Genomic DNA, 22,861 nt, shown 5'->3' with positions numbered 1-22,861 from the left:
TGTCCCAGAGATATCAATATGTTGTGTCTGTGTTCTCATTTATCTTTAAGAATTTTTTATTCTCCTCCTTGATGTCTTCTGTAACCCATTGTTCATTCAGTAGCATATTGTTCAGTCTCCACGTGATGCAGAAATTTGTAGTTTTTATTTTGTCGTTGATTTCCAATTTCATTCCATTATGATCTGATAAAATGCATGGTATTATCTCTACTTTTTTGTATTTGCTAAGAGTTTCTTTGTGACATAGTGTATGGTCTATTTTCGAGAAGGATCCATGTGCTGCTGAGAAGAAAGTGTATCCACTTGATGCCGGTTGAAATATTCTATATATGTCAGTTAAGTCTAAGTTATTTATTGTGTTATTGAGCTCTATAGTTTCTTTATTCAACTTTTGCTTGGAAAATCTATCCAGTGGTGAGAAAAGTGTGTTAAAGTCACCCAAGATTATTGTTTTGTGGTCAGTTTGACTCTTGAACTTGAGAAGAGTTTGTTTTATGAACATAGCTGCACCATTGTTTGGGGCATATATATTTATGATTGTTATGTCCTGTTGGTATATGGTTCCCTTGAGCAGTATGTAATGTACATCTTTATCCCTTTTGATTAACTTTGGCTTGAAGTCTACTTTATTTGATATGAGTATGGAAACCTCTGCTTGCTTCTGTAGTCCATGTGAGTGGTATGATTTTTCCCAACCTTTCACCTTCAGTCTGTGTATGGCTTTTCCTATGAAATGAGTTAAAAGACATAGGCTAGCAGATTGGATTAGCCTATGTCTTTTGATTGGTGAGTTTAAGCCATTAACATTTAGGGTTACTATTGAGACATGGTTTGTATTTCCAGCCTTTTTTGTTTATTTTTGTTATTTAACTTGAATTGGTTTTCCTCTTTGGATAGTTTTTCCTTTAGTGTACTACCTCTCTCTGCTGATTTTCATTGCTGTTTTTCATTTCCTCTTCATGAAATATTTTGCCAAGGATGTTTTGTGGTGCCGGTTTTCTAGCTATACGTTCTTTTAACTTTTGTTTATTGTGGAAGGTTTTTATTTCATCTTCAAATCTAAAGCTTAATTTTACTGGATACAAGATTCTTGGTTACCCATTATCTTTCAGAGCTTGATATATGTTGTTCCAGGATCTTCTAGCTTTCATGGTCTATGTTGAAAAATCTGCCCTTATACTAATTGGTTTTCCCCTATATGTAATCTGATTCCTTTCTCTTGTGGCTTTTAAAATTCTCTCCTTACTCTGTATGTTGGGCATTTCAATATAATGTGCCTTGGTAAGAATCTGTTGTGATTTTGTACGTTTGGCAACCTGTAGGCTACTTGAATTTGAATTTCCAATTCATTCTTCATGTTTGGAAAGTTTTCTGATATTATTTCATTGAATATATTGTTCATTCCTTTGGTTTGGACCTCTATGGCTTCCTCTATCCCAATAACTCTTAAATTTGTTCTTTTTATGCTATCCCATATTTCTTGAATGATCTTCTCGTGGTTTCTTATCATTTTTGCTGTGTCGTCTATGTTCTTTTCAAGATGATTTATTTTATCTTCATTGTCTGATGTCTTATCTTCTAAGTGGTCTACTCTGTTGGTGATGCTTTCATTTGAGTTTTTAATTTGGTTTATTATTTCTTTCATTTCAAGGATTTCTGTTTGGATTTTTTGTATAACCTCTATCTCCCTGTTGAGGTGATCTTTTGCTTCTTGGATTTGTTTATGTAGCTCATTGTTGAAGTGATCTTTCACTGCCTAAATTTGTTCTCTTGTGCCTTCTTTGAGATCCCAAAACATTTTAACCATGTATATCCTGAATCTTTGTCATTTTTTCTGCTGTAGCTGCCAATGCTTCTAATGATGTGTTGTCTTGATTTGTTTCTGGTACTTTCTTCCCTTGTCTTTTCATGTTGCTCATGTGTATTCCTTTCCAGCTCTGTGGATCTGATGTGTTATTGTTTTTACCCTATAGATTTGTAGTGCACTTATAGGGTTCCAAGATCTCTCCTTTGTGGGGAAGGACAGTGTTAACAGATCCCAATATCAACATTACATCACCTATGAACAAATTGTTGTTATTAAGACATTTACAGTTTAGTCTCAATGTTCAGAAATGTTGGATTCAGTTATTATTTAAAATATAATCAGTAGTTTCATAAAAAAGGTTTACAGTTTTTGGTGGTGGACAGTGAACTGGGGGTCAGGCATAGGACGATATGCTGAGGGGAAAAGATGTGATGGTATAGAGTTAATATATCTTAGGAAATGTGAAGGAGAAATCTAATGAAGAGTGTTAGTAGCAGGGGAATAGACAAGAAGTAATTTAGGGTAGACAATTACGTGGGAAGATAGTAGATTACATGAAACAAACACACGTATGTATTTAGAAAAGTACAGGATGTAAAAATAGTAAAATTTGGAGGGTGAAAGAAGAAGAAAGAAAAAAGGGAGAGAAAGAAAGAAAGAAAATAGAAAAGAAAAAGAGAAAAAAAGGGCTTATGCAACTCCTCTATATTATATCATTCAGTGACTCAGTCCTCAAAGTCCTATTTCATGCAAAGTTCTTGGTTTTACATATGTTGGGGATGTGAGGGCCAGAGGATAAAAGGGTAGAAGAGAAAGAAGAAGGAAAAAAAAAATCATACTCTTAGAGATCCGTTTCTTTCCTGCTTCTCTTCTCATCCAGTAGGTGGGGTTGTCTGTTTTAAGCTGGTGTTTCTGCCCTCAGGATGGTGTAGGTAACCAGGGTGAGAAGACCGGACCTGCTGTGGAGCATCTGGAAGCGGGGAGTGCTGCCCACCAGTCCCAGCAGGGAAATTGTGCCTCACAGGCCTTTTTTTTGTGACCATTCGTCTGACTTGAGCCCCCAGTATCATCTCCCTCTCTTGCCTGGATATTTCCCAGATCCTGGTCTCTCTGTTATGCTCCAGACTTTAGTCCCCTCCCCTCTATTACTTATTAGGTCCCAACTGCAGGACCTCTCACCCCCAGTCTCATACCAGGTGGGCAGTGCCCTGTTCGCACTGCACTCCTGTCCAACTGAGAGCTGTTTTTGTGTTGGGTGGTCACTGTGTCGAGTTATCGTCGCTGGGGAGCGGGGAGGAATTGGAAATCAGGTACCTGCTCAAATGGAAATCCGATCTGATAGCCATGCCCACCAAAAAATGGCGAGGAAGGTTTTCCAAGATGGAGTTAGTCTGTTTCCAGCGCTGGGGTGTCTGGTGAGGTGGGGGAAGCTGGGTGATGGTCTTGTGTTGTGGATAGGTAGCAGCCTAGTGACCTGTGTGGGAGCACAGTCTGGAGTTCTGCAGAGGTGCTGATAGGTGGTGTTTCTGCTGAGCCGCCTGAGAGCCATGGGTGAGCTAGAACTGCGGGCTTTGGGTCCAGAGACTCACTGCAGCGCAGAGTCTCTGATTTCTGCACAGGTGGTCGCAGCGCTGGTGATTTCTGCAAAAATCCGCTGTATAGGGGTCTTCTCACACTCTTTGAGATGTTGTATTCCATCTAGGCGAGACCTTGTGGAGAAGCTACCTGTCTGCTTTCTTGGTTTCATGCCACAGAGCAACCAGAAACAGGACCTCCTCTATTCCACCATCTTGGATCTGCCCTCAATTTTTTTTAATTTAGTCACTAAATGATGCCTAGGCTGATTCTTATCTCATAGTAAGTTTCTAATGATTATTATAATAGTCCTCACATAGGATGCATTGATTAGAAATCTAGTTATATCTTAATAGAGGATTTCTGATGTTTGTTATCTGATGAGCCAGTACTTGGTTGGTTTCGGAATCATTTTGTACACCAAGATAGGGAGGGAGGAGAGCCCAAGAGATTTCTCCTGTGATTATGGCAGAGCCTAAGGTAAAGACATCACCCCATGGCAGAGGATGAAGGGCAAAATAGGGCCCATTTTCCAAGCTCTAAAGCCCTAAAGCTACCCATGAGGCCAGTCACCTCCAAAAGGTACAACCTCTTAATATTGTTACAATGGCAATTAAATTGCAGTGTGAGCTTTGGAAGAGACAGACATTCAAACCATAGCAGATGCCAAGCCTGCTGCCCTCCATCTTTACTTTCTTCTGCTTCATGGCAGTTTTACATCAGACAACAGTGCTGCTTTTAAAATTTTTTATTTTTACCAGCTCTGTGAATGTTTGCACTATTTGTTTTGTACTTTTCTTTGATACCACTAAAATTTGTAATAGCCAGCTCTGTGAAAGTAAAGATCATTTCAATTGTGTGCCTTTCATTATGGCTCAGGACGTTGGTAATGACCATTGACTTACCTCTCTTGCTTCCTTTTACTCCCACCTCCACTCCTTATGTACATACGGGCACATCACCATGCATACACACTCACACATTGCCCTTTCATTCCCACCGTTTCCCCATAGTGTTGAGGATTCGTGATATTTTTATCAAGATGATCATAAAGTGCCTAACGATGAGCAAAGAGCCTGCCAGTTGTCATAAAAAAATATGGCTCCCAGAAAAGCAGTGAATTGAAGCTAGTAGCAGATTCTGGGTCTCCTCTCTTGTCAAGGAAAGCTTTCAGGTCTCAGGGTCACACTCCATAACCTTCCTCCTTTGTGGTTGAAAGTCTTTTTTGTAGCTTGCAATAAAAACTAAATCTTAGGGTTGTCGTGTATTATACAAACCCCTTAGGAAGCAGGAAAAAAAAGCGGAGGACTGTAAATTAAGACTGGATTCAGCTTCTTAACATGACTATAGGTAAATCACTGACCTTTGTACAGATCAGGCTTTCAGCATGTAAGCTAAAGTTTAAGCATTCCTTTCTGAAGTCTGGGGCATAAGAAGTAGATTTCAGTCCTCATGAACCAGGCAGCCTATCAAGACTTGGGGTGAGAGGGGGAGATGTTGTAGAGAGAGCACTGATACTCTTCCAAAGGAGCCTGTGTCAACTTACGAAGCAAAATGATTCCCCCTCTCCTCGGTGTTTTCCTGTCAAAATGCCAAAGTTCTGTGGTGCTAGACATTTTAAAAGCTTAAAGTAATATAGATGTTAGCGCTTTCAAAAGTTAGAATCTCCTAAAAAATTATGTCAAAATGATATAATACCTTAACAAAATAAATCTTAGCAATTACAGTGAAGTATTCAACATTGAGATTTAACTGCCTGCAATATTGATTACTTTTGGTTAATGGCTAATAAAAATTCTGAGATATATTTTGTCACCCAGAATATTGGAGGAAAATATAGATGTAGATACAGATATATAAGCACAGGGAGGATACAGTCTTCTGTGAAGTGTGTTCTCCTTCAGTAGGGAATGAAATATCTTCATGTGTTCCATGATCAATCTTATTTTTGTATAAAATGCTTCCAAATTTCAAAGTAATTTTGTGGTCACCACAAAAGTGCTGGTAGTTGGAAATGTCATCAGCCATTAGGCTACTTAGAGAAACAGTTGAAATGATGCTCTGTGAGGGATAAAATAAACCTCAATTCCTTCATCTGGTAAGCAATAGAGGGCTGTGAGCAGGATGCTGGCACCTATTGTATTTCTGATCTGATAAAGTACATTTCTAGAATTAAAAAAAGAGTCAAATGTTCTTACCTGAATATAATTCAGCACGTATGTTCCTTCTATGACTTTTCCTGATCTATTTAGTTTGAGTTAGTCATCAGATGACTATGTTAAGATTATTGTATTCTTGCAGTAATTTACCAAGAATTCAAATAGCAGTATTGCAGTATAATTACTAGTTTAGTGACTTAATATACCACCACGGGTAGAAATCATTTCTTTGTGTTCTAAGCCAATACTTCCTCACCTGGGACTTCATGAAGAATCACAGATATACAAAAGATAGGACTTCACACAGTAACTAAAGTACCATAGTTGAAATACCCTTCAAACTTGAATTACATAAATTCACCAGTAACTATTCTATCAATTGCAAAATAATCTAGAGAGAATTGTTACCTAAAAAAAATGTAGTTTTCTTTTATAGAAAAAGTTTTCAAAAGCGGAAAGAAAAGGAGGAGCAGTAAAACATGTCTGCAGGCTGTCCTATTAAGTGGCTGAAACTGACCTCAAACTTACGATCTTCCTGCCTCAGCCTCCCGAGCCACTGAGATTACAGGCGTGTGCCGCCACGCCAGCTTTGTCCTGTCTTTTAAGCCTGAGTACCTTGCTCCTTGACTTCCTGATTTTGAAGGTATCTGAAATAGTGGAAGGAAAACCCTTAATTCCTTTTTTGCCAGAACCAGTTTTACCTTCTTTTGAAGTTTATAGCTGCTTAAGTTATCACAGAAGCAGTTGATTTTTCAGACCCAGAAGGATCCCAATTGTGGGATTGTCCATCAATTTAGATTGCAACCACAGATTCCTGCCCTTGGCAGAGCTATTTTTTCTTCTATTTCTGTGCCGACAGCTAAGTTCTGACCTCTTATGAGAATTTGTGCTAAACTTCAAAATACAGCAAACAAACACCAACATTCTAAATATTCCTGACCACTTTCTCTAGAGCTCTAGCTGTCGTCACCATAGCCATTGGCCTCCACTCAACAATGCCACATGTCCCATTTTGTCATTGTGATCCAACATCTTCAAGGCCACAGTAATAGAGGCTGATCCCTACTGGAGGAGTCCTCAAAGATGAGCTAAGTCTCCCCAGCCTCTGACTCAAATAGTTAGTGTCCTCTTTCTGACACATGCCACATCTGGCTGAGAGGGCCACGACTGTGACTTGGAATGTCTCCTTTGGGGAGCAAAGAGCACCGTTATCTCACCTCTGTGGACAGCTATGGACTGGGACATGTGCCTTCAGTCCTGTAAGATGGTTAAACTTGCAAATAAGAAAGTTTCACTTTTTTTATTGTGAGAGTAAATGGTCTTTCATGTTTACATGTCGTTCATGTGTGTTTTATGATTTATCTAGTCATATCCTGTGCCCTTTTTTCTGTTATGTTGTCTTTTTTTCCCTATTGAAATTTCTCTTTATGTACTTGTTATTTGAGTTGCATTCTATCATATGTCTTTTGAATGCCTGTTAAATTAAAAGCTTATCATCTAAAAACCTGGCTTTCCCACAGAGCTACCCATTCTTCTATCCAACATGTATTTATTGAGCACCAATTGTGTGCTACCTGCAGAGGCTCTGTGGAGGGGAGGCAGACAATGTACTAGTCCCCCAGACACTCTAATTCTGTGTGGAAAGGAGATAGTATGTAAGTTCTGTAAATGAAAGTACTATGCAGAAAAGCAAGGTAGGGTCAGGACTCCTTTAAAAAAAAAAAAAAAATCTCTAGTTCCTGTGAAAATGTCTGATGCTCAGTATGTATGCTCGGTAAGTGTACAAAAGGATCTGAGAAGCAGATTTGAATTAGCTAAGTCACAGTCTACCTTACCAGGGATAAAAGTGACAGTGGTTTCTGTTGTGTAGAGGAGCAGAGTATCAGTTACATCATGTGGCAGCCTTCCAAAGCACTGCTTGGTTAAGTTTCCCCAGAGTCCCTGATAAAAATTGGGAAGAAAAGGGAAGGGAATGGAAGAGGGAAGTTACCTTGCAATTTTGCTTAGAATTTTTTTTCTCTCTCTTTTTTTTTTTTTTTACAGAGAGAAGGGGGTGGGGGGGAGAGAGAGAATTTTTAATATTTATTTTTTAGTTTCCGGCGGACACAACATCTTTGTTTATATGTGGTGCTGAGGATCGAACCCGGGCTGCACGCATGCCGGGCAAGCGCACTACCGCTTGAGCCACATCCCTAGCCCTGAATTTTTTTTCTCTTAAAGCAGCTTTCCAAAAAGACCTTCCGAAAGCCAACTCATATACAGTAATCCCCTTTGTCCATAGTTCCATTTTCCATGTTTTCATTTACCGTGGTTGTCTACAGTTTGAAGCATTAAATAGAAAATTTCAGAAAAAAAATTTATTATTGCATGTTATTATTTATAAATTCATCTATTTTGTGTACAAGAAATACATGCAGACTAAAAGTAAATGGGTAGAAAAAACTAAAAAAATGTAGCTTTATTAATTTCAGATAGAACTGACTTCAGAGCAAGAAAAGTTGTAAAGAATAAAGAAGGGCATGACATAATAATAAAGGGGTAAATTCTCCAAGAAGACATAACCATCCTTAATATATATGTGCCCAACAGTCAATATGAGAGGCAAAAACTGACAGAACTGCAAGGAAATAGATGAATCCACCCATTGCATTTGGAAACTTAGGCATGCCTCTGTCAGAGCTGGCAGATCCCAGCAGGCAGAAAACCAGTAGACATAGTTGAGCTCAACAGTTCTGTCAATCAACAGGGTGTAATTGACATCTGGAAACTGCTTTATCCAATAACAGCAGATTGCACATTTTTCTCAGGTTCACATGGAACTTTCACCAAGACGGTCACATCCCAGGCTCTAAACACACATTAACAAATAATACTGTATGTCTTTAGAAAATGCAGTAAAATTAAACATGGAAATCAGTAACAGAAATATAACTGAGAAATTCTAAAACATTTGGAGATTAAACAACACATTGCTAAATACCTGATCAAAGATAAAATCTCAAAAGATATTTTGAACTAAATAAAAATGAAAAATTACATATCAAAATTTGGGATAGAGTAAAAGCAATGTTTGAGGAAAAATGTGCAGCATTCAGTGCATATACTAGAAAAGAAGAAAAATCTGAAATCAATAATCTAAACTTCCACCTTAGGAAACCAGAAAAAGAAGAGAAAACTAAATTTGAAGTTATCATAAGAAATGAAATCATAAAAATCAGAGCAGAAATGCATTGAGTTGAAAATCGGAAATCAGTAGAGAAAATCAGTAAAACCAAAAGCTGGTTGTTTCAAAAGATCAATAAAATTGACAAACTACTAACCAGACTTGAGAAAAAAGGGAGAAGACAATTTGGATTAGTAATATTAGAAATGAAAGAAGGAATATCACTACAGATCCTGTGGACATTAGAAGGATAATGAATAGTATAAACAACTCTGCCCACATTGATAACCTAGATAAAATGGACCAATTTCTTGAAAGACACAATTGCCAAAACTCATATAAGAAGAAATAGACAACCAGAATAGGTCTATATCTACTAAAGAAATTGAACTGGTAATTAAAAGCCTTCCAAAATAGAAAGCACCATTCCTAGATGGGTTTACTGGTGAATTCTACCAAACATTTTAAGGAAAGAACTATCTTCTCCACAGTGTTTTACAGAGGATAGAAACAGAGGAGATACCTGCTAACTTTTTCTAGGAGGTCAGCATCACCCTAGTACTGAAACCAATCAAAGACATTTCAAGAAAGTTACTGTCAGGCATGGTGGTGAGCACCTGTAGTCCCAGCTATTTTGGAGATGGATGTTAGCACAGAAGTTCAAGACCAGCCTGGGCAACATAGCAAGAGCTTGTAAGATTAATTTTGTCAAATCCCATTATGTCAAAAATAGATGTAAAAATCCTTAACAAGATATTAACAGATCCAATCTAGCAATGTATGAAAAGAATTACCATGACCACGGGAGGTTTATCCCAGGTATACAAGGCTGGTTCAACATTTGAAAGTCAGTTAATATAATCTGTCACATGAATAAATTAGTAAAGAAAAAAACACAATAAAATCAATAGATGCTTTTTTTAAAAAAATCATTTGACAGAATTTAATACCCATTCATCTTAAAAGTGCTAATCGACCTCAGAATAGAGGAAAACTTAATGGTAAGAAACAAGAAGCTTTGTCTCTAAGATAGGAGCAGAAAGAGGATGTCCCACAGCACTCTTCCTTTTCTGTGTCACCCTGGACGTCTTAGCTAATGCAATAACACAAGAAAAGAAAGGGTATACAGTATAGGAAGGAAATTTTAATGATTATAGAAAATCTGAAAGAATAGATCTGATCCCCCTCCAAAAAAACTTTCAGAACTAATAAATGATCATATCAAAGTTGCAGGATACAGGATTAATACACAAAAGTCAATTCCTTTCCCATACATCATCAAAGCACAAGTGGAATTTGAAATTAAAAACACAGTATCATTTACATTAGCATCCAAAAAATGAAAAAAATCTAAATTTCTGTACCACACATGACATGTCAAGAGAAAAAGAAGGCAAAAAGACATATCTGATAAATGACTGTTATCCAAAATGATGAAAGAGCTCTTAAATTCAGGGCTATGAAACAACCAACCAATTAAAAAATTGGCAAAGAAGATATATAGATGGAAATTAAGCATATGAAAAGATATTCCATGTCATATGTCATTAGGAATTGTGGCTTAAAGTTACAAGAGACCACTGCATGCCTGTGAGAGTAGCAAAATCCAGAACATAGACAACATCAAATGCTGGCAGGGATGTGGAGAAGCAGGAGTGCTTGTTTGTTGCTGGTGGGAATGCAAAATGGTGTAGCATTTGTGGCATCATGGCAGTTTCTTACAAAGTAAAACATATTCTTACATGAAATGCAGCAACTACAGTCCTTGATATTTATCCAAATGAGTTGAAAACTTAAGTCCATGTTAAGTAACAGCTTTATTCATAAATACTAAAACTTGGAAGCAATGGAGATGGCCTTCACTAGATGAATGGATAAACTGAAACATCAAAACAATGTGATATAATTCAACACTGTGAGCTATCAACCTACGGAAACACATGGAGGAAACTTAATGCACTAAGTAAAAGGAGCCAAACTGGAAAGACTACATATTACATCAATCCAACTCTGTGACAGTTTGGAAGAAACAAAGTTCTGGAAAGAGTAAAAAGATCAGTGGTTGCCAGAGCATGAGGCAGGGGGTGATAGGGAGGAAACAGAGCACAGGGGATTTTAGGGCAGTGAAACTCTTCCTTACATACTACATGATAAACACAGGTCATTGTACATTTGCCCAAACCAATAGGATTGCACCAAGAGTGAAGCCTGATGTAAACTATGGACTTCTGGTGATAATGATGTGTCACAATAGGCTCATCAACTGAAACAGATGTGCTGTTGTGGTGGAGGATGTTGGTAGTGGGAGAAGTTGATCATATGTGGGGCAGGAAATGTATGGAAATTCTACTTTCTGCTCCATTTGACTGACAGCCTTAAAAGCTCTGTGTTTTAAAAACATTGTGGTGAGGAAGATCTGTTAACCTGCAAAAATATTAACATTAATGATTATGAAACAAGTTCTATTCTTTTTTATTTTTTTTCTCCCTCACTGGACTTGTGGGGGAAAACTCTGTTCCTACCTCCTGGTGCCTAGCCAATAGTAAAAATAACAGTAATAACTGAACATTAAAATAGTGGATTTAATTATGTGTTGGCTACTGCTCTAAATGCTTTACTTATACTCATTTAAATTTTGCAACAACCCTTTGAATTACATATTCCAAATTTACAAATGAAGAAACTGAGGCACAGAGAGGTCAAAACAGCTTGCACAAATGTACATAATTAGAAAGTGATAGAAACAGAATTTGGATTCAGACAGTTTGGCTCCAGAACTTGCATTCTTTGCCACTAATTTGCACCACCTTTGCTTAGAAGGCAGTCAACAAGTATTTGTTGGTTGGTGACTAAATGATGAATACATAAGTAATCAAATGAATGGAAAAGCAACTTATTATATTGGTATTTTTAGTTTTATTCCCCCTGTGCTGGAGAATCAAACCCAGGGCCTTGTGTACACTAGGCAAGCACTCTGCCACTGAGCTATATATCTTCAGCTGATTTAAAAAATTTATTCATAGGAGAGAAGTGTTGGGGAGCCAAATTAGGCAAAATATGTTGTAATATTGTGTGCATGTACTAATATGTAACAACAAATCCCACCATAATGTACAACTCTAATGCACCAATAAAAAAATGTTGGGAAAAAATTCATGTGAAATATCCAAGTGTCCTTCAGCAGTAACAGAGATAATAAATTGTGGTGAAGTTGCACTGTGGAATATTATGCAGCAGTGAGAAATACAGGATGCAGCTTCATGTGATAGTATGTCTGATTCCTGTAAGGGTAATGTTAAACAAAAAAAGTCAAACACTGAAGAGTGCCTACTGTACTGTTCACACAAAGGACACACAGACAGGAGTGTGTAGAGGATTCAAAAGGGCCAAAATTCTGCCCTTCCCAGTGACCTGGTAGCACTCAGGGTGATGACTGGAAGGAGGCTTCTGAGAACTGGGAATGTTCTTTCTGTTCCATCATCTTCCACAGGTTACATGGGTATGTTCCAGTTGTAAAGATCTTTGAGGTATACACTTCCATGTGTACTTGTTTGGAAGATAATTTCTACTTCAATGAACAGTTTCTCCAGTGGCTACCATGGGGAGTGCAGATTTGAAAAGATGAATAAGAGTTTGAAAGTGTATTCACCAAAATATTAGCAGTAGACATTTCTTGCAAACAGTGGTAGTTTTCAGTTTCTTTTTTGAGGCATTCCTTAGGCTTTCCAGGTATAAGAAAATTGTTTTGTATGTAATAAAATTTTTAAATGCAATTAAAATAAACTTGCCCCTGAATCAGTGCTTGCTTCCCTCAGCATGAGTAGAACATGGGATTCTCCCCTGATTGGTAAAAAGAGACACCACTGGCTGCTTGGCTTACCTGCCTGGCTTTAGCCCCCAGTCTCTCAAGCCTTGCAGCATGTAGCAGGGATTTATAATTAATATTCTGTGGGTTTCTTGTATTTTTATTTCTTTCCCAGGCTGAACAGTCAAAAGAAGAACAGAAACAAGATTTGAATGCAGAAAAATTGATGAGGCAAGTCTCCAAGGACGTGTGTCGACTTCGGGAACAGAGCCGGAAGGTGCCTAGGCAGGTGCAGTCCTTCAGGTGAGTGGCCCTGCCCAGGGATAGTTTTTGGATTATGCCAGTCATCTGATTCTGTAGGAATTCACTTCAGAGTGCAGTGAATGTTAATATCAGAAATTGAGGATTTTATGTGACCTATTTCAAATAAAGTAATTCAAGTATTTTAAAATACCCTGGTTTTTGAGTGTACCTCGAGGTCTCCACCAACATCATGCCCACATTCTCTTGCCTTTTGAGATTCTTTTTTATTTTTATTTTTTAGATTCTTATTCAACTGAACTAATCTAAAGGACACTATATCACAAAAACAACTCTCAACCCAGTCTCCTCAGTGTTTTTACTCTTCCTTTTCTTTTCTACCTTTCCTTAGTCTTTAGACAGAAAACATCCTCCCCAGTTCTTGTTTCTAGCCCCACTCTCCCTCTGCCATTGAGTCAGTCTGTTTCTCAAGTGGGGCCAGTACTCCATCCTTTATGGCTACCAGCATGACCTTCCTGTGCCCCAGAACTGTGTTTAAGGAATACTATGTACCGTGTGAGGTTTTGTAAAAAGATAGATTGCTCTCACCTTTGATGACTAACTGTAAAATCCTAAAATCTTGTTCTTTCTGGTACTTTCCTAACTTGAAAACTGTCTGTCTGGTCCTTCTCAGCTTCTCCCTTGTGGGTTGCTGCTTCTTATCCCTGCTTTGGGATACAGGGCAGTTTTTCCCTCTAAGCTGATCAGGTTTCTCATCTCTCTCCATTTGTGTCATGGTATACTCACCCGGTTGTCCCTGCCTTAGCATTAACTGAAAGAATTTCCCTGATATTATGGACTCTTCTGTGAGGTCACTGGGAAGGGCAGAATTTTGGCCCTTTTGAATCCTCTACTATCTTATTTAGAAACACCTAGATTTTTAAAAATGGTCTTATGTTGGAAATCCCCAAAGGAAATTGGCTGGGTCTATAGGTGTTTACCATAGCCAGAATTTTGGTTGTTTTTTTTTGTTTGTTTGTTTGTTTTTCCTACCTTTAAAAAGCAGAGACTGTCTTGACTTTAAATGGAGTTCTGTCTGAGGAAAAAATCTCCCATCTGGGCTTGTGGGAACACTGCTAAGTTCTTAGAAGTATTTTAATGCAGGATTTTTTTATGAGTACATTATAATTATGCATAACAGTGGGATTTATTGTGCCTTATTTATACATGACCATAACATAATCTGGTCAGTCTCATTCCTTTACCTTCCCTCTTCTCTCCGTTCCACCATCCACCTGTTCTACTCTACTGATCTCCCTTGTATTATTATTTTAATTAGTGCATTTATATATAAAAGTGTGATTCATTGTGGGATATTCATACATGGACAGAGCATAATTTGGTAGATTTCATTCCCTAGTACTTCCCCATGCCCTCCTCAACTTCCTCCCTCTCAAATCCCTTCCTGTATCCTCTGTTGGTTTCCCTTCTATTTTTGTGAGATCCCTTTTTCTTCTTCTGTTTTTTTATTTATTCTCACTAGCTTTCACATATGACAGAAAACTTCTACCCTTGACTTCCTGAGCCTGACTTATTTCACTTAGCATAATGTTCTCTAGTTCCATCCATTTACTAGCAAATGACCTAATTTCATTTTTTTATGGCTGAGTAAAATTCTGTTGTGAATTCATATCACATTTTCTTTATCCAATTTGTCTGTAAGTGGACACCTAAACTAGTTCTGGCACTTTCCTAACTTGAAAACTGTCTGTCTGGTCCTTCTCAGCCTCTCCCTTGTGGGTTGCTTCTTCTTATCTCTGCTTTGGGATACAGGGCAGTTTTGGCCACTGTGAATTGCACTGCTATAAACTTGTATTCTGGCTTTAGTTCTTTTGGATAAATAACAAGGAGTGGAGTATTTGGATTATAAGGTGATTCCATTCCTAGTCTTTTTAAATATTTTTTTTAGTTGTACATGGACACAATACCTTTATTTTATTTATTTACTTATTTTTTTTAGTTGTAGTTGGACACAATATCTTTATTTATTTTTTTATGTGGTGCAGAGGATCGAACCCAGGGCCTCGAACATGCTAGACGAGCCCTCTACCGCTGAGCCACAATCCCAGCCCCCTGTTTATTTTTTTATGTGGTGCTGGGGATTGAACCCAGTGCCTCACACATGCTAGGCAAGTGCTCTTCCACTGAGCCACAACCCTGGCCCCCATTTATAGACTTATAAGAAATCTTCATACTGCTTTCCAGTATGCTCATTTGCAGTCCAACCAACAATGTAAAAATGTACTCCACCACCACATCCTCACTAGCAATTGTTGTTATTTACATTCTTGACGTTTGTCATTCTAACTAGAGTGAGATAAAATAAAATCTCAGTGTTCTTTTGATTTGTGTTTCCCTGGTTGCTAAGGATGTTGACCATTTTGAGCATCTAGCTAAAGTTGGTGTTCTCATCCCCACCTCTAGGGAGAAGATTGCCTACTTCACCCGAGCGAAGATAAGCATCCCGTCCCTGCCAGCTGATGATGTGTGACTTCATGGCTTAACAAATTGTTTCTCACCTGTTTACTTTCTTAGGGAGGGCAAAAGACTGAACAATTTGCTTTTTCTTTCTTTCTTTCTTTTTTTTTTTTTTTTGTAACATATAATTGTCAACTCTTGAAGAATTTTCATTTTATACCAGATTTTCAATATGTTAATTTGTAAAGTAACTTGAATGTAATCCTTATGTGTTTAAAGAAAGACAAAACATCTGATAACAAAAATGGGATAATCTGGCACACCAATGTGCAGCGCACGTGTGTCCCCAGTGGCTCCATCGCGTATGTGGACAAGAGGCAGTGAGTACCAGTGTCTACCCCTGAGCTGACTGCTGGGAAGCAGCTTGTGTCAGTGGCATTCTGGGATTTTCTTTGTTTCCTTGTGAGGAGACTGTGAAGGTGGCAGTGGTGCCATGCAGTGTTTCTGAGCTAGAAAACCGCTCTTCCTGTTGGCAGTGAGCACAGAGCTGAGTCCTGCACAGGTGCTGTGCTCATTCCCATCACCTGTGTCAGAACACTTAAGTTCCTTAAAACAGCTTCCTCTCTGTCCTTTTCATAATTGTCTTTAGACAACTATACTGAATGTAAGGATATCAAGAATGCCAAGGAGCAGTACTCCTTACTACCTTAAAGATCTTAGACATTGAGGGAAAGGTGGAAGAGAGAAGCACACCAGAAATCCTAAAATACACTACAGGAGCTCAAAAGAGGAGCAGCTGCTACTTCTGACTTCACCTGAATTTGCAAGTGATCCAGTTTCTAGTCTGCACCAATGCTCTGTCCTAGGCGTGAGAATGGTGCCAGCGAGAAGCTCATGGGGTCCTGGGTTCCAGGGCCAGACAGCACTGTGAGGTGGAGGGACGCATTCTCACTCATTGGTGAAGCCAAGAACAGAGGAAATGGTGTGTCTTAATTGAATTGAAGTTGCCAAAATAAATAGTTTATCAAACAGATTTCTGACATTTACTAGAAATCACTTTGCAGCTCTCATTTTTAAGGGATTCTATCTATAATTTGTGGTAAGTAGTTGGGAAGCAAAGGAAAGAGTGCCTGGGAGGGAATTATTAATTTGGAGAATAAGGTAAATCATTTGTTTAACAAGAAGGAAAGAAAAAGAAACTATTTTGGATGAACAAGTTTGGCAATATAAACTGACTAAAGCGTCCTGTTTCCCACTGTAGTATTTTAGCTTACACAGCCCAGGCACTTCTTTAAAGAAATAAGTCCTCAGTATAGCTTTGCCACCAAAAGGCTTTTACAGTATATAGTCTGTAGGCAATTTAAGCCATACTTATTATTCAGTCTGTTATACTGGAAGAAGCAGTTTTTGGTTAGCCGTCTTGTATAGCAAACTAAGTTCTTTTTTTTTTTTAAGAAATGCAAAGTCATCTTAAAGAAGAAAAAGTTTTGTTCCTATGCTAGAATTCTCACTAGCAAAAAATTTTATTTTCTTGAAACTAATTATACATATTTTGGAAAATTTATTTTATCAGAATCAAAGCCCTTAAGCAGTTTCTGAGCCTAAAAGTTTCTTTTTTTTTTCTAAATATTCCATAACTCAAATGCAAATTTCTTGGAAGATATAACTGGATGTGACCCCTGCCTTGAACAAAACCCAGCCTATTGATGGACTGTACAGTCCTTCTAGGCTGCCCAATCTAGTGTTAAATGAATAAGGCAAATTAGAAAAAAATACCATTCATCCTTGTTAAGGTCAAATGTGAAAGAAGTTTATTTAATGTAGAGTTAAATGAAGGTCAGCTGTTTTCAGCTTCTTAATTTGACCATGAAAATGTTTATAGAACTTGTGTAGTTGTGCCGTACGATTTTATTTTCTTCATTTATTTATTTACGGTCTTATTTATGTTCTGTTTAATATATAGTTTGGTTCTGGCCATTTTAAATGTTTGACATAGAAGAGGCTATATTGGAGTATTTTACAGCTTTATAAACGTCACCAGATTAACTGTTAACTTTTTGTAATACAAAAAGTTTCAGACAAGTATTAAAGAATAAAATCTGTCTCAGGCTGATAGTTAACAGTGTGACCAAGAGACTTTTGGTTTTATTTTACAAAATTTGCTTATTCTAACATGAGAGGCAAACTTATTTTAATATAATCCTTTCCACGCTTTAAAAATCAGCAATAGTGTTATGTATTTATAGGCAGCTTTTAATACTCTTGTCATATTTGTACTAACCCAAAAGATTCACAATGACAAAACTTTTTACTAACTTTGATCACAAAACCATATGGACAAATATGAATTTTAATATAAATACTATTTTAAAAAGGTAGAATTTATTCTGCACAGGGTAAAAAGAATGTAATATTTAGATCTCAATTTTGAATTATCAGTATGTTATTACAATTTTGTATATCAGAATCTTAAGTGTTACAGGTACAAAAAGAATATTACTAGCCAAATGAACAAAGTTTAGCTGAATCTCTGTAGCATGCAAATCCAATAAAATTAAAGTTGTTTTTTTTTTTTTGCTATGGCTTTATATTGTATTAAATATCAAAAGCTCAGGATTGAACTAAATATTTAATCAGGTTAAATTCTGAATATGTTCCTGCTTTAATTTGTCCTGTTTGTCAAAGTTTGCAAATACATCACATAGATTAACTTTGGTTTCTGCACTTTCCATGTGTTTGCGGATGGGGGAAAAAATTCAACTTTTTTTAAACAAAGATACATATTGCTTAATACTTTTCTGTTGCCTATTGTTCAGTTAATTTCCTTGATTGGCACAAACACAAGAGTTTACTTGAATCATGTATCAAGCAAATACAAAATGTTCCACAAAGAATTCCCCGAGCCAGAAGTTTGCTATGAGTAGCTCTTGTTTGGACTATATGTATTGCTGACTTTAAAGAGAAGAAAAATGGAGCATCTTCCTTGTGCAAGGGAAATGAAGGGCTCCCAAGTGCATGCTCTGGCATAGCACACCTAAGCTGGCACTATGCCTTCTGCCCACGCACGTCTGGACCTGCCATGCCTCCTGTGGCTGCTCAGAGCCAGGGGAGGATAGGAAGGTCGACCATGAAGTGAGCATAGGACACAGAAGCAGATACACATTTGTGTGGCAGATTCTACATGAATCTTCCAGAACGCAAGATTGCCCTCCTCTGCTTGAGGACATGAATGAATGTAAAGGACTTCTGGAACAGGTACCATAGAGGTACTGAAGCCCCTGATTGAAAAGGATGATTCAAAACCTTTAAATAGCCAGCAATTTTTTAGTGTAATCAGGTGTCATGCATTTAAGATAAATATGCAGAGAGATCTTAGTTTCATTATTATAGGTTATCCTAAAAACCTGAAGGAAGTAAATGATTAGCAGTAATGTTTCCAATTGCCAAAATTATTCATCTCCATATGAATAATACCTTCAAAGATATGTAACTACTAAAATGACATTTCATTTACCAGTTTTGTGCAATCACTGAGCCTGTTTTAAAATTGAGAGAACTCTTATACAGAAATGAATGTGATTACTATTAGGTCTTGATTGGTTTTGGTCCAAGTAGAAAATAAATGTTGTTTACCAGTCTTAGAAAGAAACTGTTTTTTAAAGAAACTAATAGTCACAAGGGGAAAAGTGCATTTTAGGTAATCAAAAGCATAATGAGTGGGTGACTGTGCAGCATGAGATCCTACCGAATCCAGAGTTGAGCAAGCATCACCTTGAAGAGTAGATACCACTGATCCCTCCTGGCTTAGACTTTTGGGTTGGTGTTTTTCATCTCTAGTTGTTGACAGTGATCTTGCATTTCTGCCACTGCATAGTGGCCAGAAGCTCCAGGGGCTGGGGTGGAACAGGCTGCACAGTAGAGCAGACACCCTCCTAGCAGAAGAGAAAAGCCAGCAGACCAGCCAGTAAAGAGGGCTTCCCCAAACTCCCACCTGGGAACAATCTCTGGGATGGTCTCGTCCCAGAACTCCTGAACTGTCAGGTAGGCAACCCAGGAGACTGGAACGAGGGCTGTGACTCCCGAGGTCCAGAACAGAACTCCTCCCAGGATTAACAGTCGCTTCTTGAGATCTTGCTGTCTGTCTACAATTCTCAAACAGTCCAGGCCAAACCCCGAGACCAGCAGGCCCATGAACCCCAGCCCGTTCGACAGAAACATTAAAATCCGGGAGATTCTGAGTTCAGCCGGCAAAGCCAGGAAGGAATCAAAGTCCTTGCACTGCCTCCCCACTTCCTCCTGGATGACGCAGGTTTTCCAGAGTCCCATGGTCCAATTTTCCATTTCATTTAAGTCCAGGTTGAGGTTCTTCCAGTGTGGCAGATAGTTTGTAAGGCAGGCTAAAACCCATCCCAGCAAAGAAAATAAAAGTCCAATAGACTGCATTGCTATTCTAAAGACTAAAGCCATCATGAAATCCCGCCAGGCTTAGCCAACCCTACTCCTGCCCTCCGGTTGCTATGAAAAGAAGTGTGACACTTGAGTTATCTCTTGTGGAGTTCATAAATATTTTTTCATTGTGTATATAGGAGGATTCTTGCCAGAGTTGATACTGTTTGATTCCATGATGAAAAGGTCTCAGAAAAGGATAGGGAAATAATGCTGTAAACCAGTAATGCCAAGGTGTGGCCCAGATCATATTCATGTCCTATGGTCTGAATTCTGTAGAAAGCACTTTGTCAGTAAAATAAATTAAGTAGTACTAATCCTCCTTTCATTGTTAAGGTATAAATGGCTTTCTTGTTGTTCCTTTTCTAACAAATCAAAGAATTAAGAAGTCTAAATGCAAAAATGTTTAATTGAAGGTTTTGGTTCAGCTCCTCCTGCTTTCTATCATGCTAATTGCACCTGTCAGATTTTCTTCTGTTACAGTTCTCACATTTCAATGTGTATGTTATGATAATACTGAGAGTTTTCATTTTTAAAAAAATAGGTTCAAGAAAAGTATTTCTTAACCAAATAAATCAATCTTATCAGAAATCTCTAGACCTTAAGTCAGGCCTGTTTTTTAAAATCTCTTTGGCTACATTTAACACCTAGCATATGAAACAATACTGAATTAAATATCAGGTCTGCTTATCTACATGCCTTTCTCTTAAATTCACTCAAGTATGCATAAGCACTTACTGTTTTGTTTTGTTTTGTTTTTCCTTTGCTGAAATGTTTTCTGTGCTGTGGAAAAGTTAAGCAATAGAACTTTGTACATTAGGATCAACATCTCTAGTCAACACTAAATTTAATCTGTATTCCTGTGTTTGTAATTTTAGTTATGCACAGGAATATTTTAATTCCAGCAAATGAACTGATGATATTTAGATGTTAAAAAAATCTTTGGAATTGTTCTTTTCTAAATATGATGTTTTTTTAAAAATCTGCCTCATAAAATTAAACAGGGTGCTGAGGAATTTCTAAACACAAACCATTTTTATTCAAAGAAGATCAGTTATTGTTATGGAAATGATAACTTTGGGATTGGCTTCGCATGTGGTTTTACTGATGGAGAATAGTTCAGATTGTTGTTATTTTCTTTAGGAGACAATATCATTTCCAAGTACTAACAAAACAAGCTTTCCAACACAAAATGAATACATTAAAGCTCCAGACTATGTTGGACAACCACCACCACATATTTATTTAAGTAACCAGATCAATGACATTATTTTCCTTCATACCTATGTAATGCTTGCCATAACAATTTTCTTTTAGATAGAAAACTTCCCTTCATTCATCTCGAGAGTTGGGAAGAAAGAGCTTAGTATAGAAAAGTAGTCATGGAGTGAGAAAATATGAGCAGCACAGATTTAGTTACTTAACAAAGACCTTTTTGTCATCATAGGTGGTACAGAAGATGACTGGCCTTGTCGGCATCCTACACTTTAGGGTCTGTAGTTCCATTTTCCAGATATAGGCGCCGAGTTTGCATTTCTGCCACTGCATAGTGGCCAGAAGCTCCAGGGGCTGGGGTGGAACAGGCTGCACAGTAGAGCAGACACCCTCCTAGCAGAAGAGAAAAGCCAGCAGACCAGCCAGTAAAGAGGGCTTCCCCAAACTCCCACCTGGGAACAATCTCTGGGATGGTCTCGTCCCAGAACTCCTGAACTGTCAGGTAGGCAACCCAGGAGACTGGAACGAGGGCTGTGACTCCCGAGGTCCAGAACAGAACTCCTCCCAGGATTAACAGTCGCTTCTTGAGATCTTGCTGTCTGTCTACAATTCTCAAACAGTCCAGGCCAAACCCCGAGACCAGCAGGCCCATGAACCCCAGCCCGTTCGACAGAAACATTAAAATCCGGGAGATTCTGAGTTCAGCCGGCAAAGCCAGGAAGGAATCAAAGTCCTTGCACTGCCTCCCCACTTCCTCCTGGATGACGCAGGTTTTCCAGAGTCCCATGGTCCAATTTTCCATTTCATTTAAGTCCAGGTTGAGGTTCTTCCAGTGTGGCAAGTAAGTTGTAATAATGGATAAAACCCATCCCAGCAAAGATAATGAAAGCCCAACAGATTGTGTAGCTATTCTAAAAGCTAAAGCCATTGCAACAAATCTTGCAACTTTGCCACCCTATAGGATCTGCTGTCCTTTGTGGTTGACAGTAGTGTGACGATCTTGCTTCTATGCTGCCTGGAATATAAGCTTTGGTCATTAACTCTTTGGGCTCTCTGAAGTGTGTTTTTGTTCCTCTTGAATATAATGTTTCATGTAAAGGATGGAGGACTCTGTTAAAACTATGAGTTAGGCTTTCTGATAAGGATTTGATCTGTTACCTTCCAATTTGCTTGGTAAAATTATATCCTCAATGCTTGATGATTATAAGTCTAAGGATGAACAAAGAGGGCTCTATGACCCCTCACCCTAAAGTACAACAGAAATCTTTGTGCTTCAATATGGATTAATTAGATTTTAAGTGGTGATAAAAGGCCAGCTCTTTCTGCAACAGGACTTCATTGTAGTAGCTGAATCTGAGATTCCAGGGATGCAAAACAAGGCCTTGTAAAGAAAGGTAGACTGTTTCCCTATAATCTTCATTCTTCTCCAACTACCTTAACCTACACAAGAGCCTGGCCCATGTTCTTGAGTGTCACAGGGACTCAGTTGGAATTTGGCAGAAAGATTTCCCTTGGATTCCTTTGAAAGGTAGAGGCTGGTTCACTGGATTAATTAAAATGGAAAGACCTGAAGCTGGTGCCCAGAGGTGCTAAGTGGGGAAGGGAGAATCCTGGGAAACTCCAGTTTTCCCCTGCCACTTTCTCTGTCTTCATTAAGGGCTCCAAGTAAAGCAGGCAGTCTTGGTACCCAGGAAGGTGTGTTTGGTCCAGAGCCAAGTGCCCTCTTCGTTTCAGCTGCAAAGGCAGAGAAACTCCAGGCAGCAAGACTCCTGCCCCTTCCAAGACAGATAGCTCACCTTTGAGGCTGCTGCTTGTGTTTGGGGTTTAGACCACACCTTGAGAGCATACCTCTGCAGAGCATGACCCTCAAGAACCCAAGGCCTCTGGGCCAGGGTGAAGGGCCACATGCTCCAGATTCTCCAACTCTGGCATAGCCCAGCTCCTCCCCAAAGGCCCCACACTGAGAAGACAAG

At 38.4% G+C, this 22,861-nt stretch overlaps 3 protein-coding genes across 3 annotated transcripts in view; 1 reads left to right on the top strand and 2 right to left on the bottom strand.

Moving 5' to 3' along the window:
- Wwc2 (WW and C2 domain containing 2) overlaps positions 1 to 18,020 on the top strand; it is a 136,010-nt gene extending 117,990 nt beyond the window's left edge. The window contains exons 22-23 of the mRNA XM_015486000.2: positions 12,685 to 12,812; positions 15,234 to 18,020. Coding sequence (XP_015341486.1) covers positions 12,685 to 12,812; positions 15,234 to 15,300 — 195 coding nt within the window. The 3' untranslated portion in view covers positions 15,301 to 18,020. The remainder of the gene's footprint in view (positions 1 to 12,684; positions 12,813 to 15,233) is intronic.
- LOC107142690 (claudin-22-like) lies at positions 17,754 to 20,755 on the bottom strand. Its single transcript, XM_015486182.2, has one exon. It carries the CDS (start codon positions 19,695 to 19,697, stop codon positions 19,032 to 19,034), a length of 666 nt encoding a protein of 221 aa, XP_015341668.1. The 5' UTR covers positions 19,698 to 20,755; the 3' UTR covers positions 17,754 to 19,031.
- A 137-nt stretch (positions 20,756 to 20,892) lies between these two features.
- On the bottom strand, positions 20,893 to 21,831 carry LOC107142691 (putative claudin-24). Its single transcript, XM_015486183.2, has one exon. The coding sequence runs from the start codon at positions 21,814 to 21,816 to the stop codon at positions 21,154 to 21,156; it is 663 nt and encodes a 220-aa protein (XP_015341669.1). The 5' UTR covers positions 21,817 to 21,831; the 3' UTR covers positions 20,893 to 21,153.
- Positions 21,832 to 22,861: the final 1,030 nt, after the last annotated feature.

The sequence above is a fragment of the Marmota marmota genome, unplaced genomic scaffold, assembly GCF_001458135.2.
Source record: "Marmota marmota marmota unplaced genomic scaffold, marMar, whole genome shotgun sequence".
NCBI lineage: Eukaryota > Metazoa > Chordata > Mammalia > Rodentia > Sciuridae > Marmota > Marmota marmota.
The sequence above is the reverse complement of the archived record's forward strand: the minus strand, read 5'-3'. Positions and strand labels throughout refer to the sequence as shown.

Coding starts and splice junctions, on each gene's coding strand:
- LOC107142691 (XM_015486183.2), bottom strand. CDS start 21,816: ATGGCTTTAGCTTTTAGAATAGCTACACAATCTGTTGGGCTTTCATTA.
- LOC107142690 (XM_015486182.2), bottom strand. CDS start 19,697: ATGATGGCTTTAGTCTTTAGAATAGCAATGCAGTCTATTGGACTTTTA.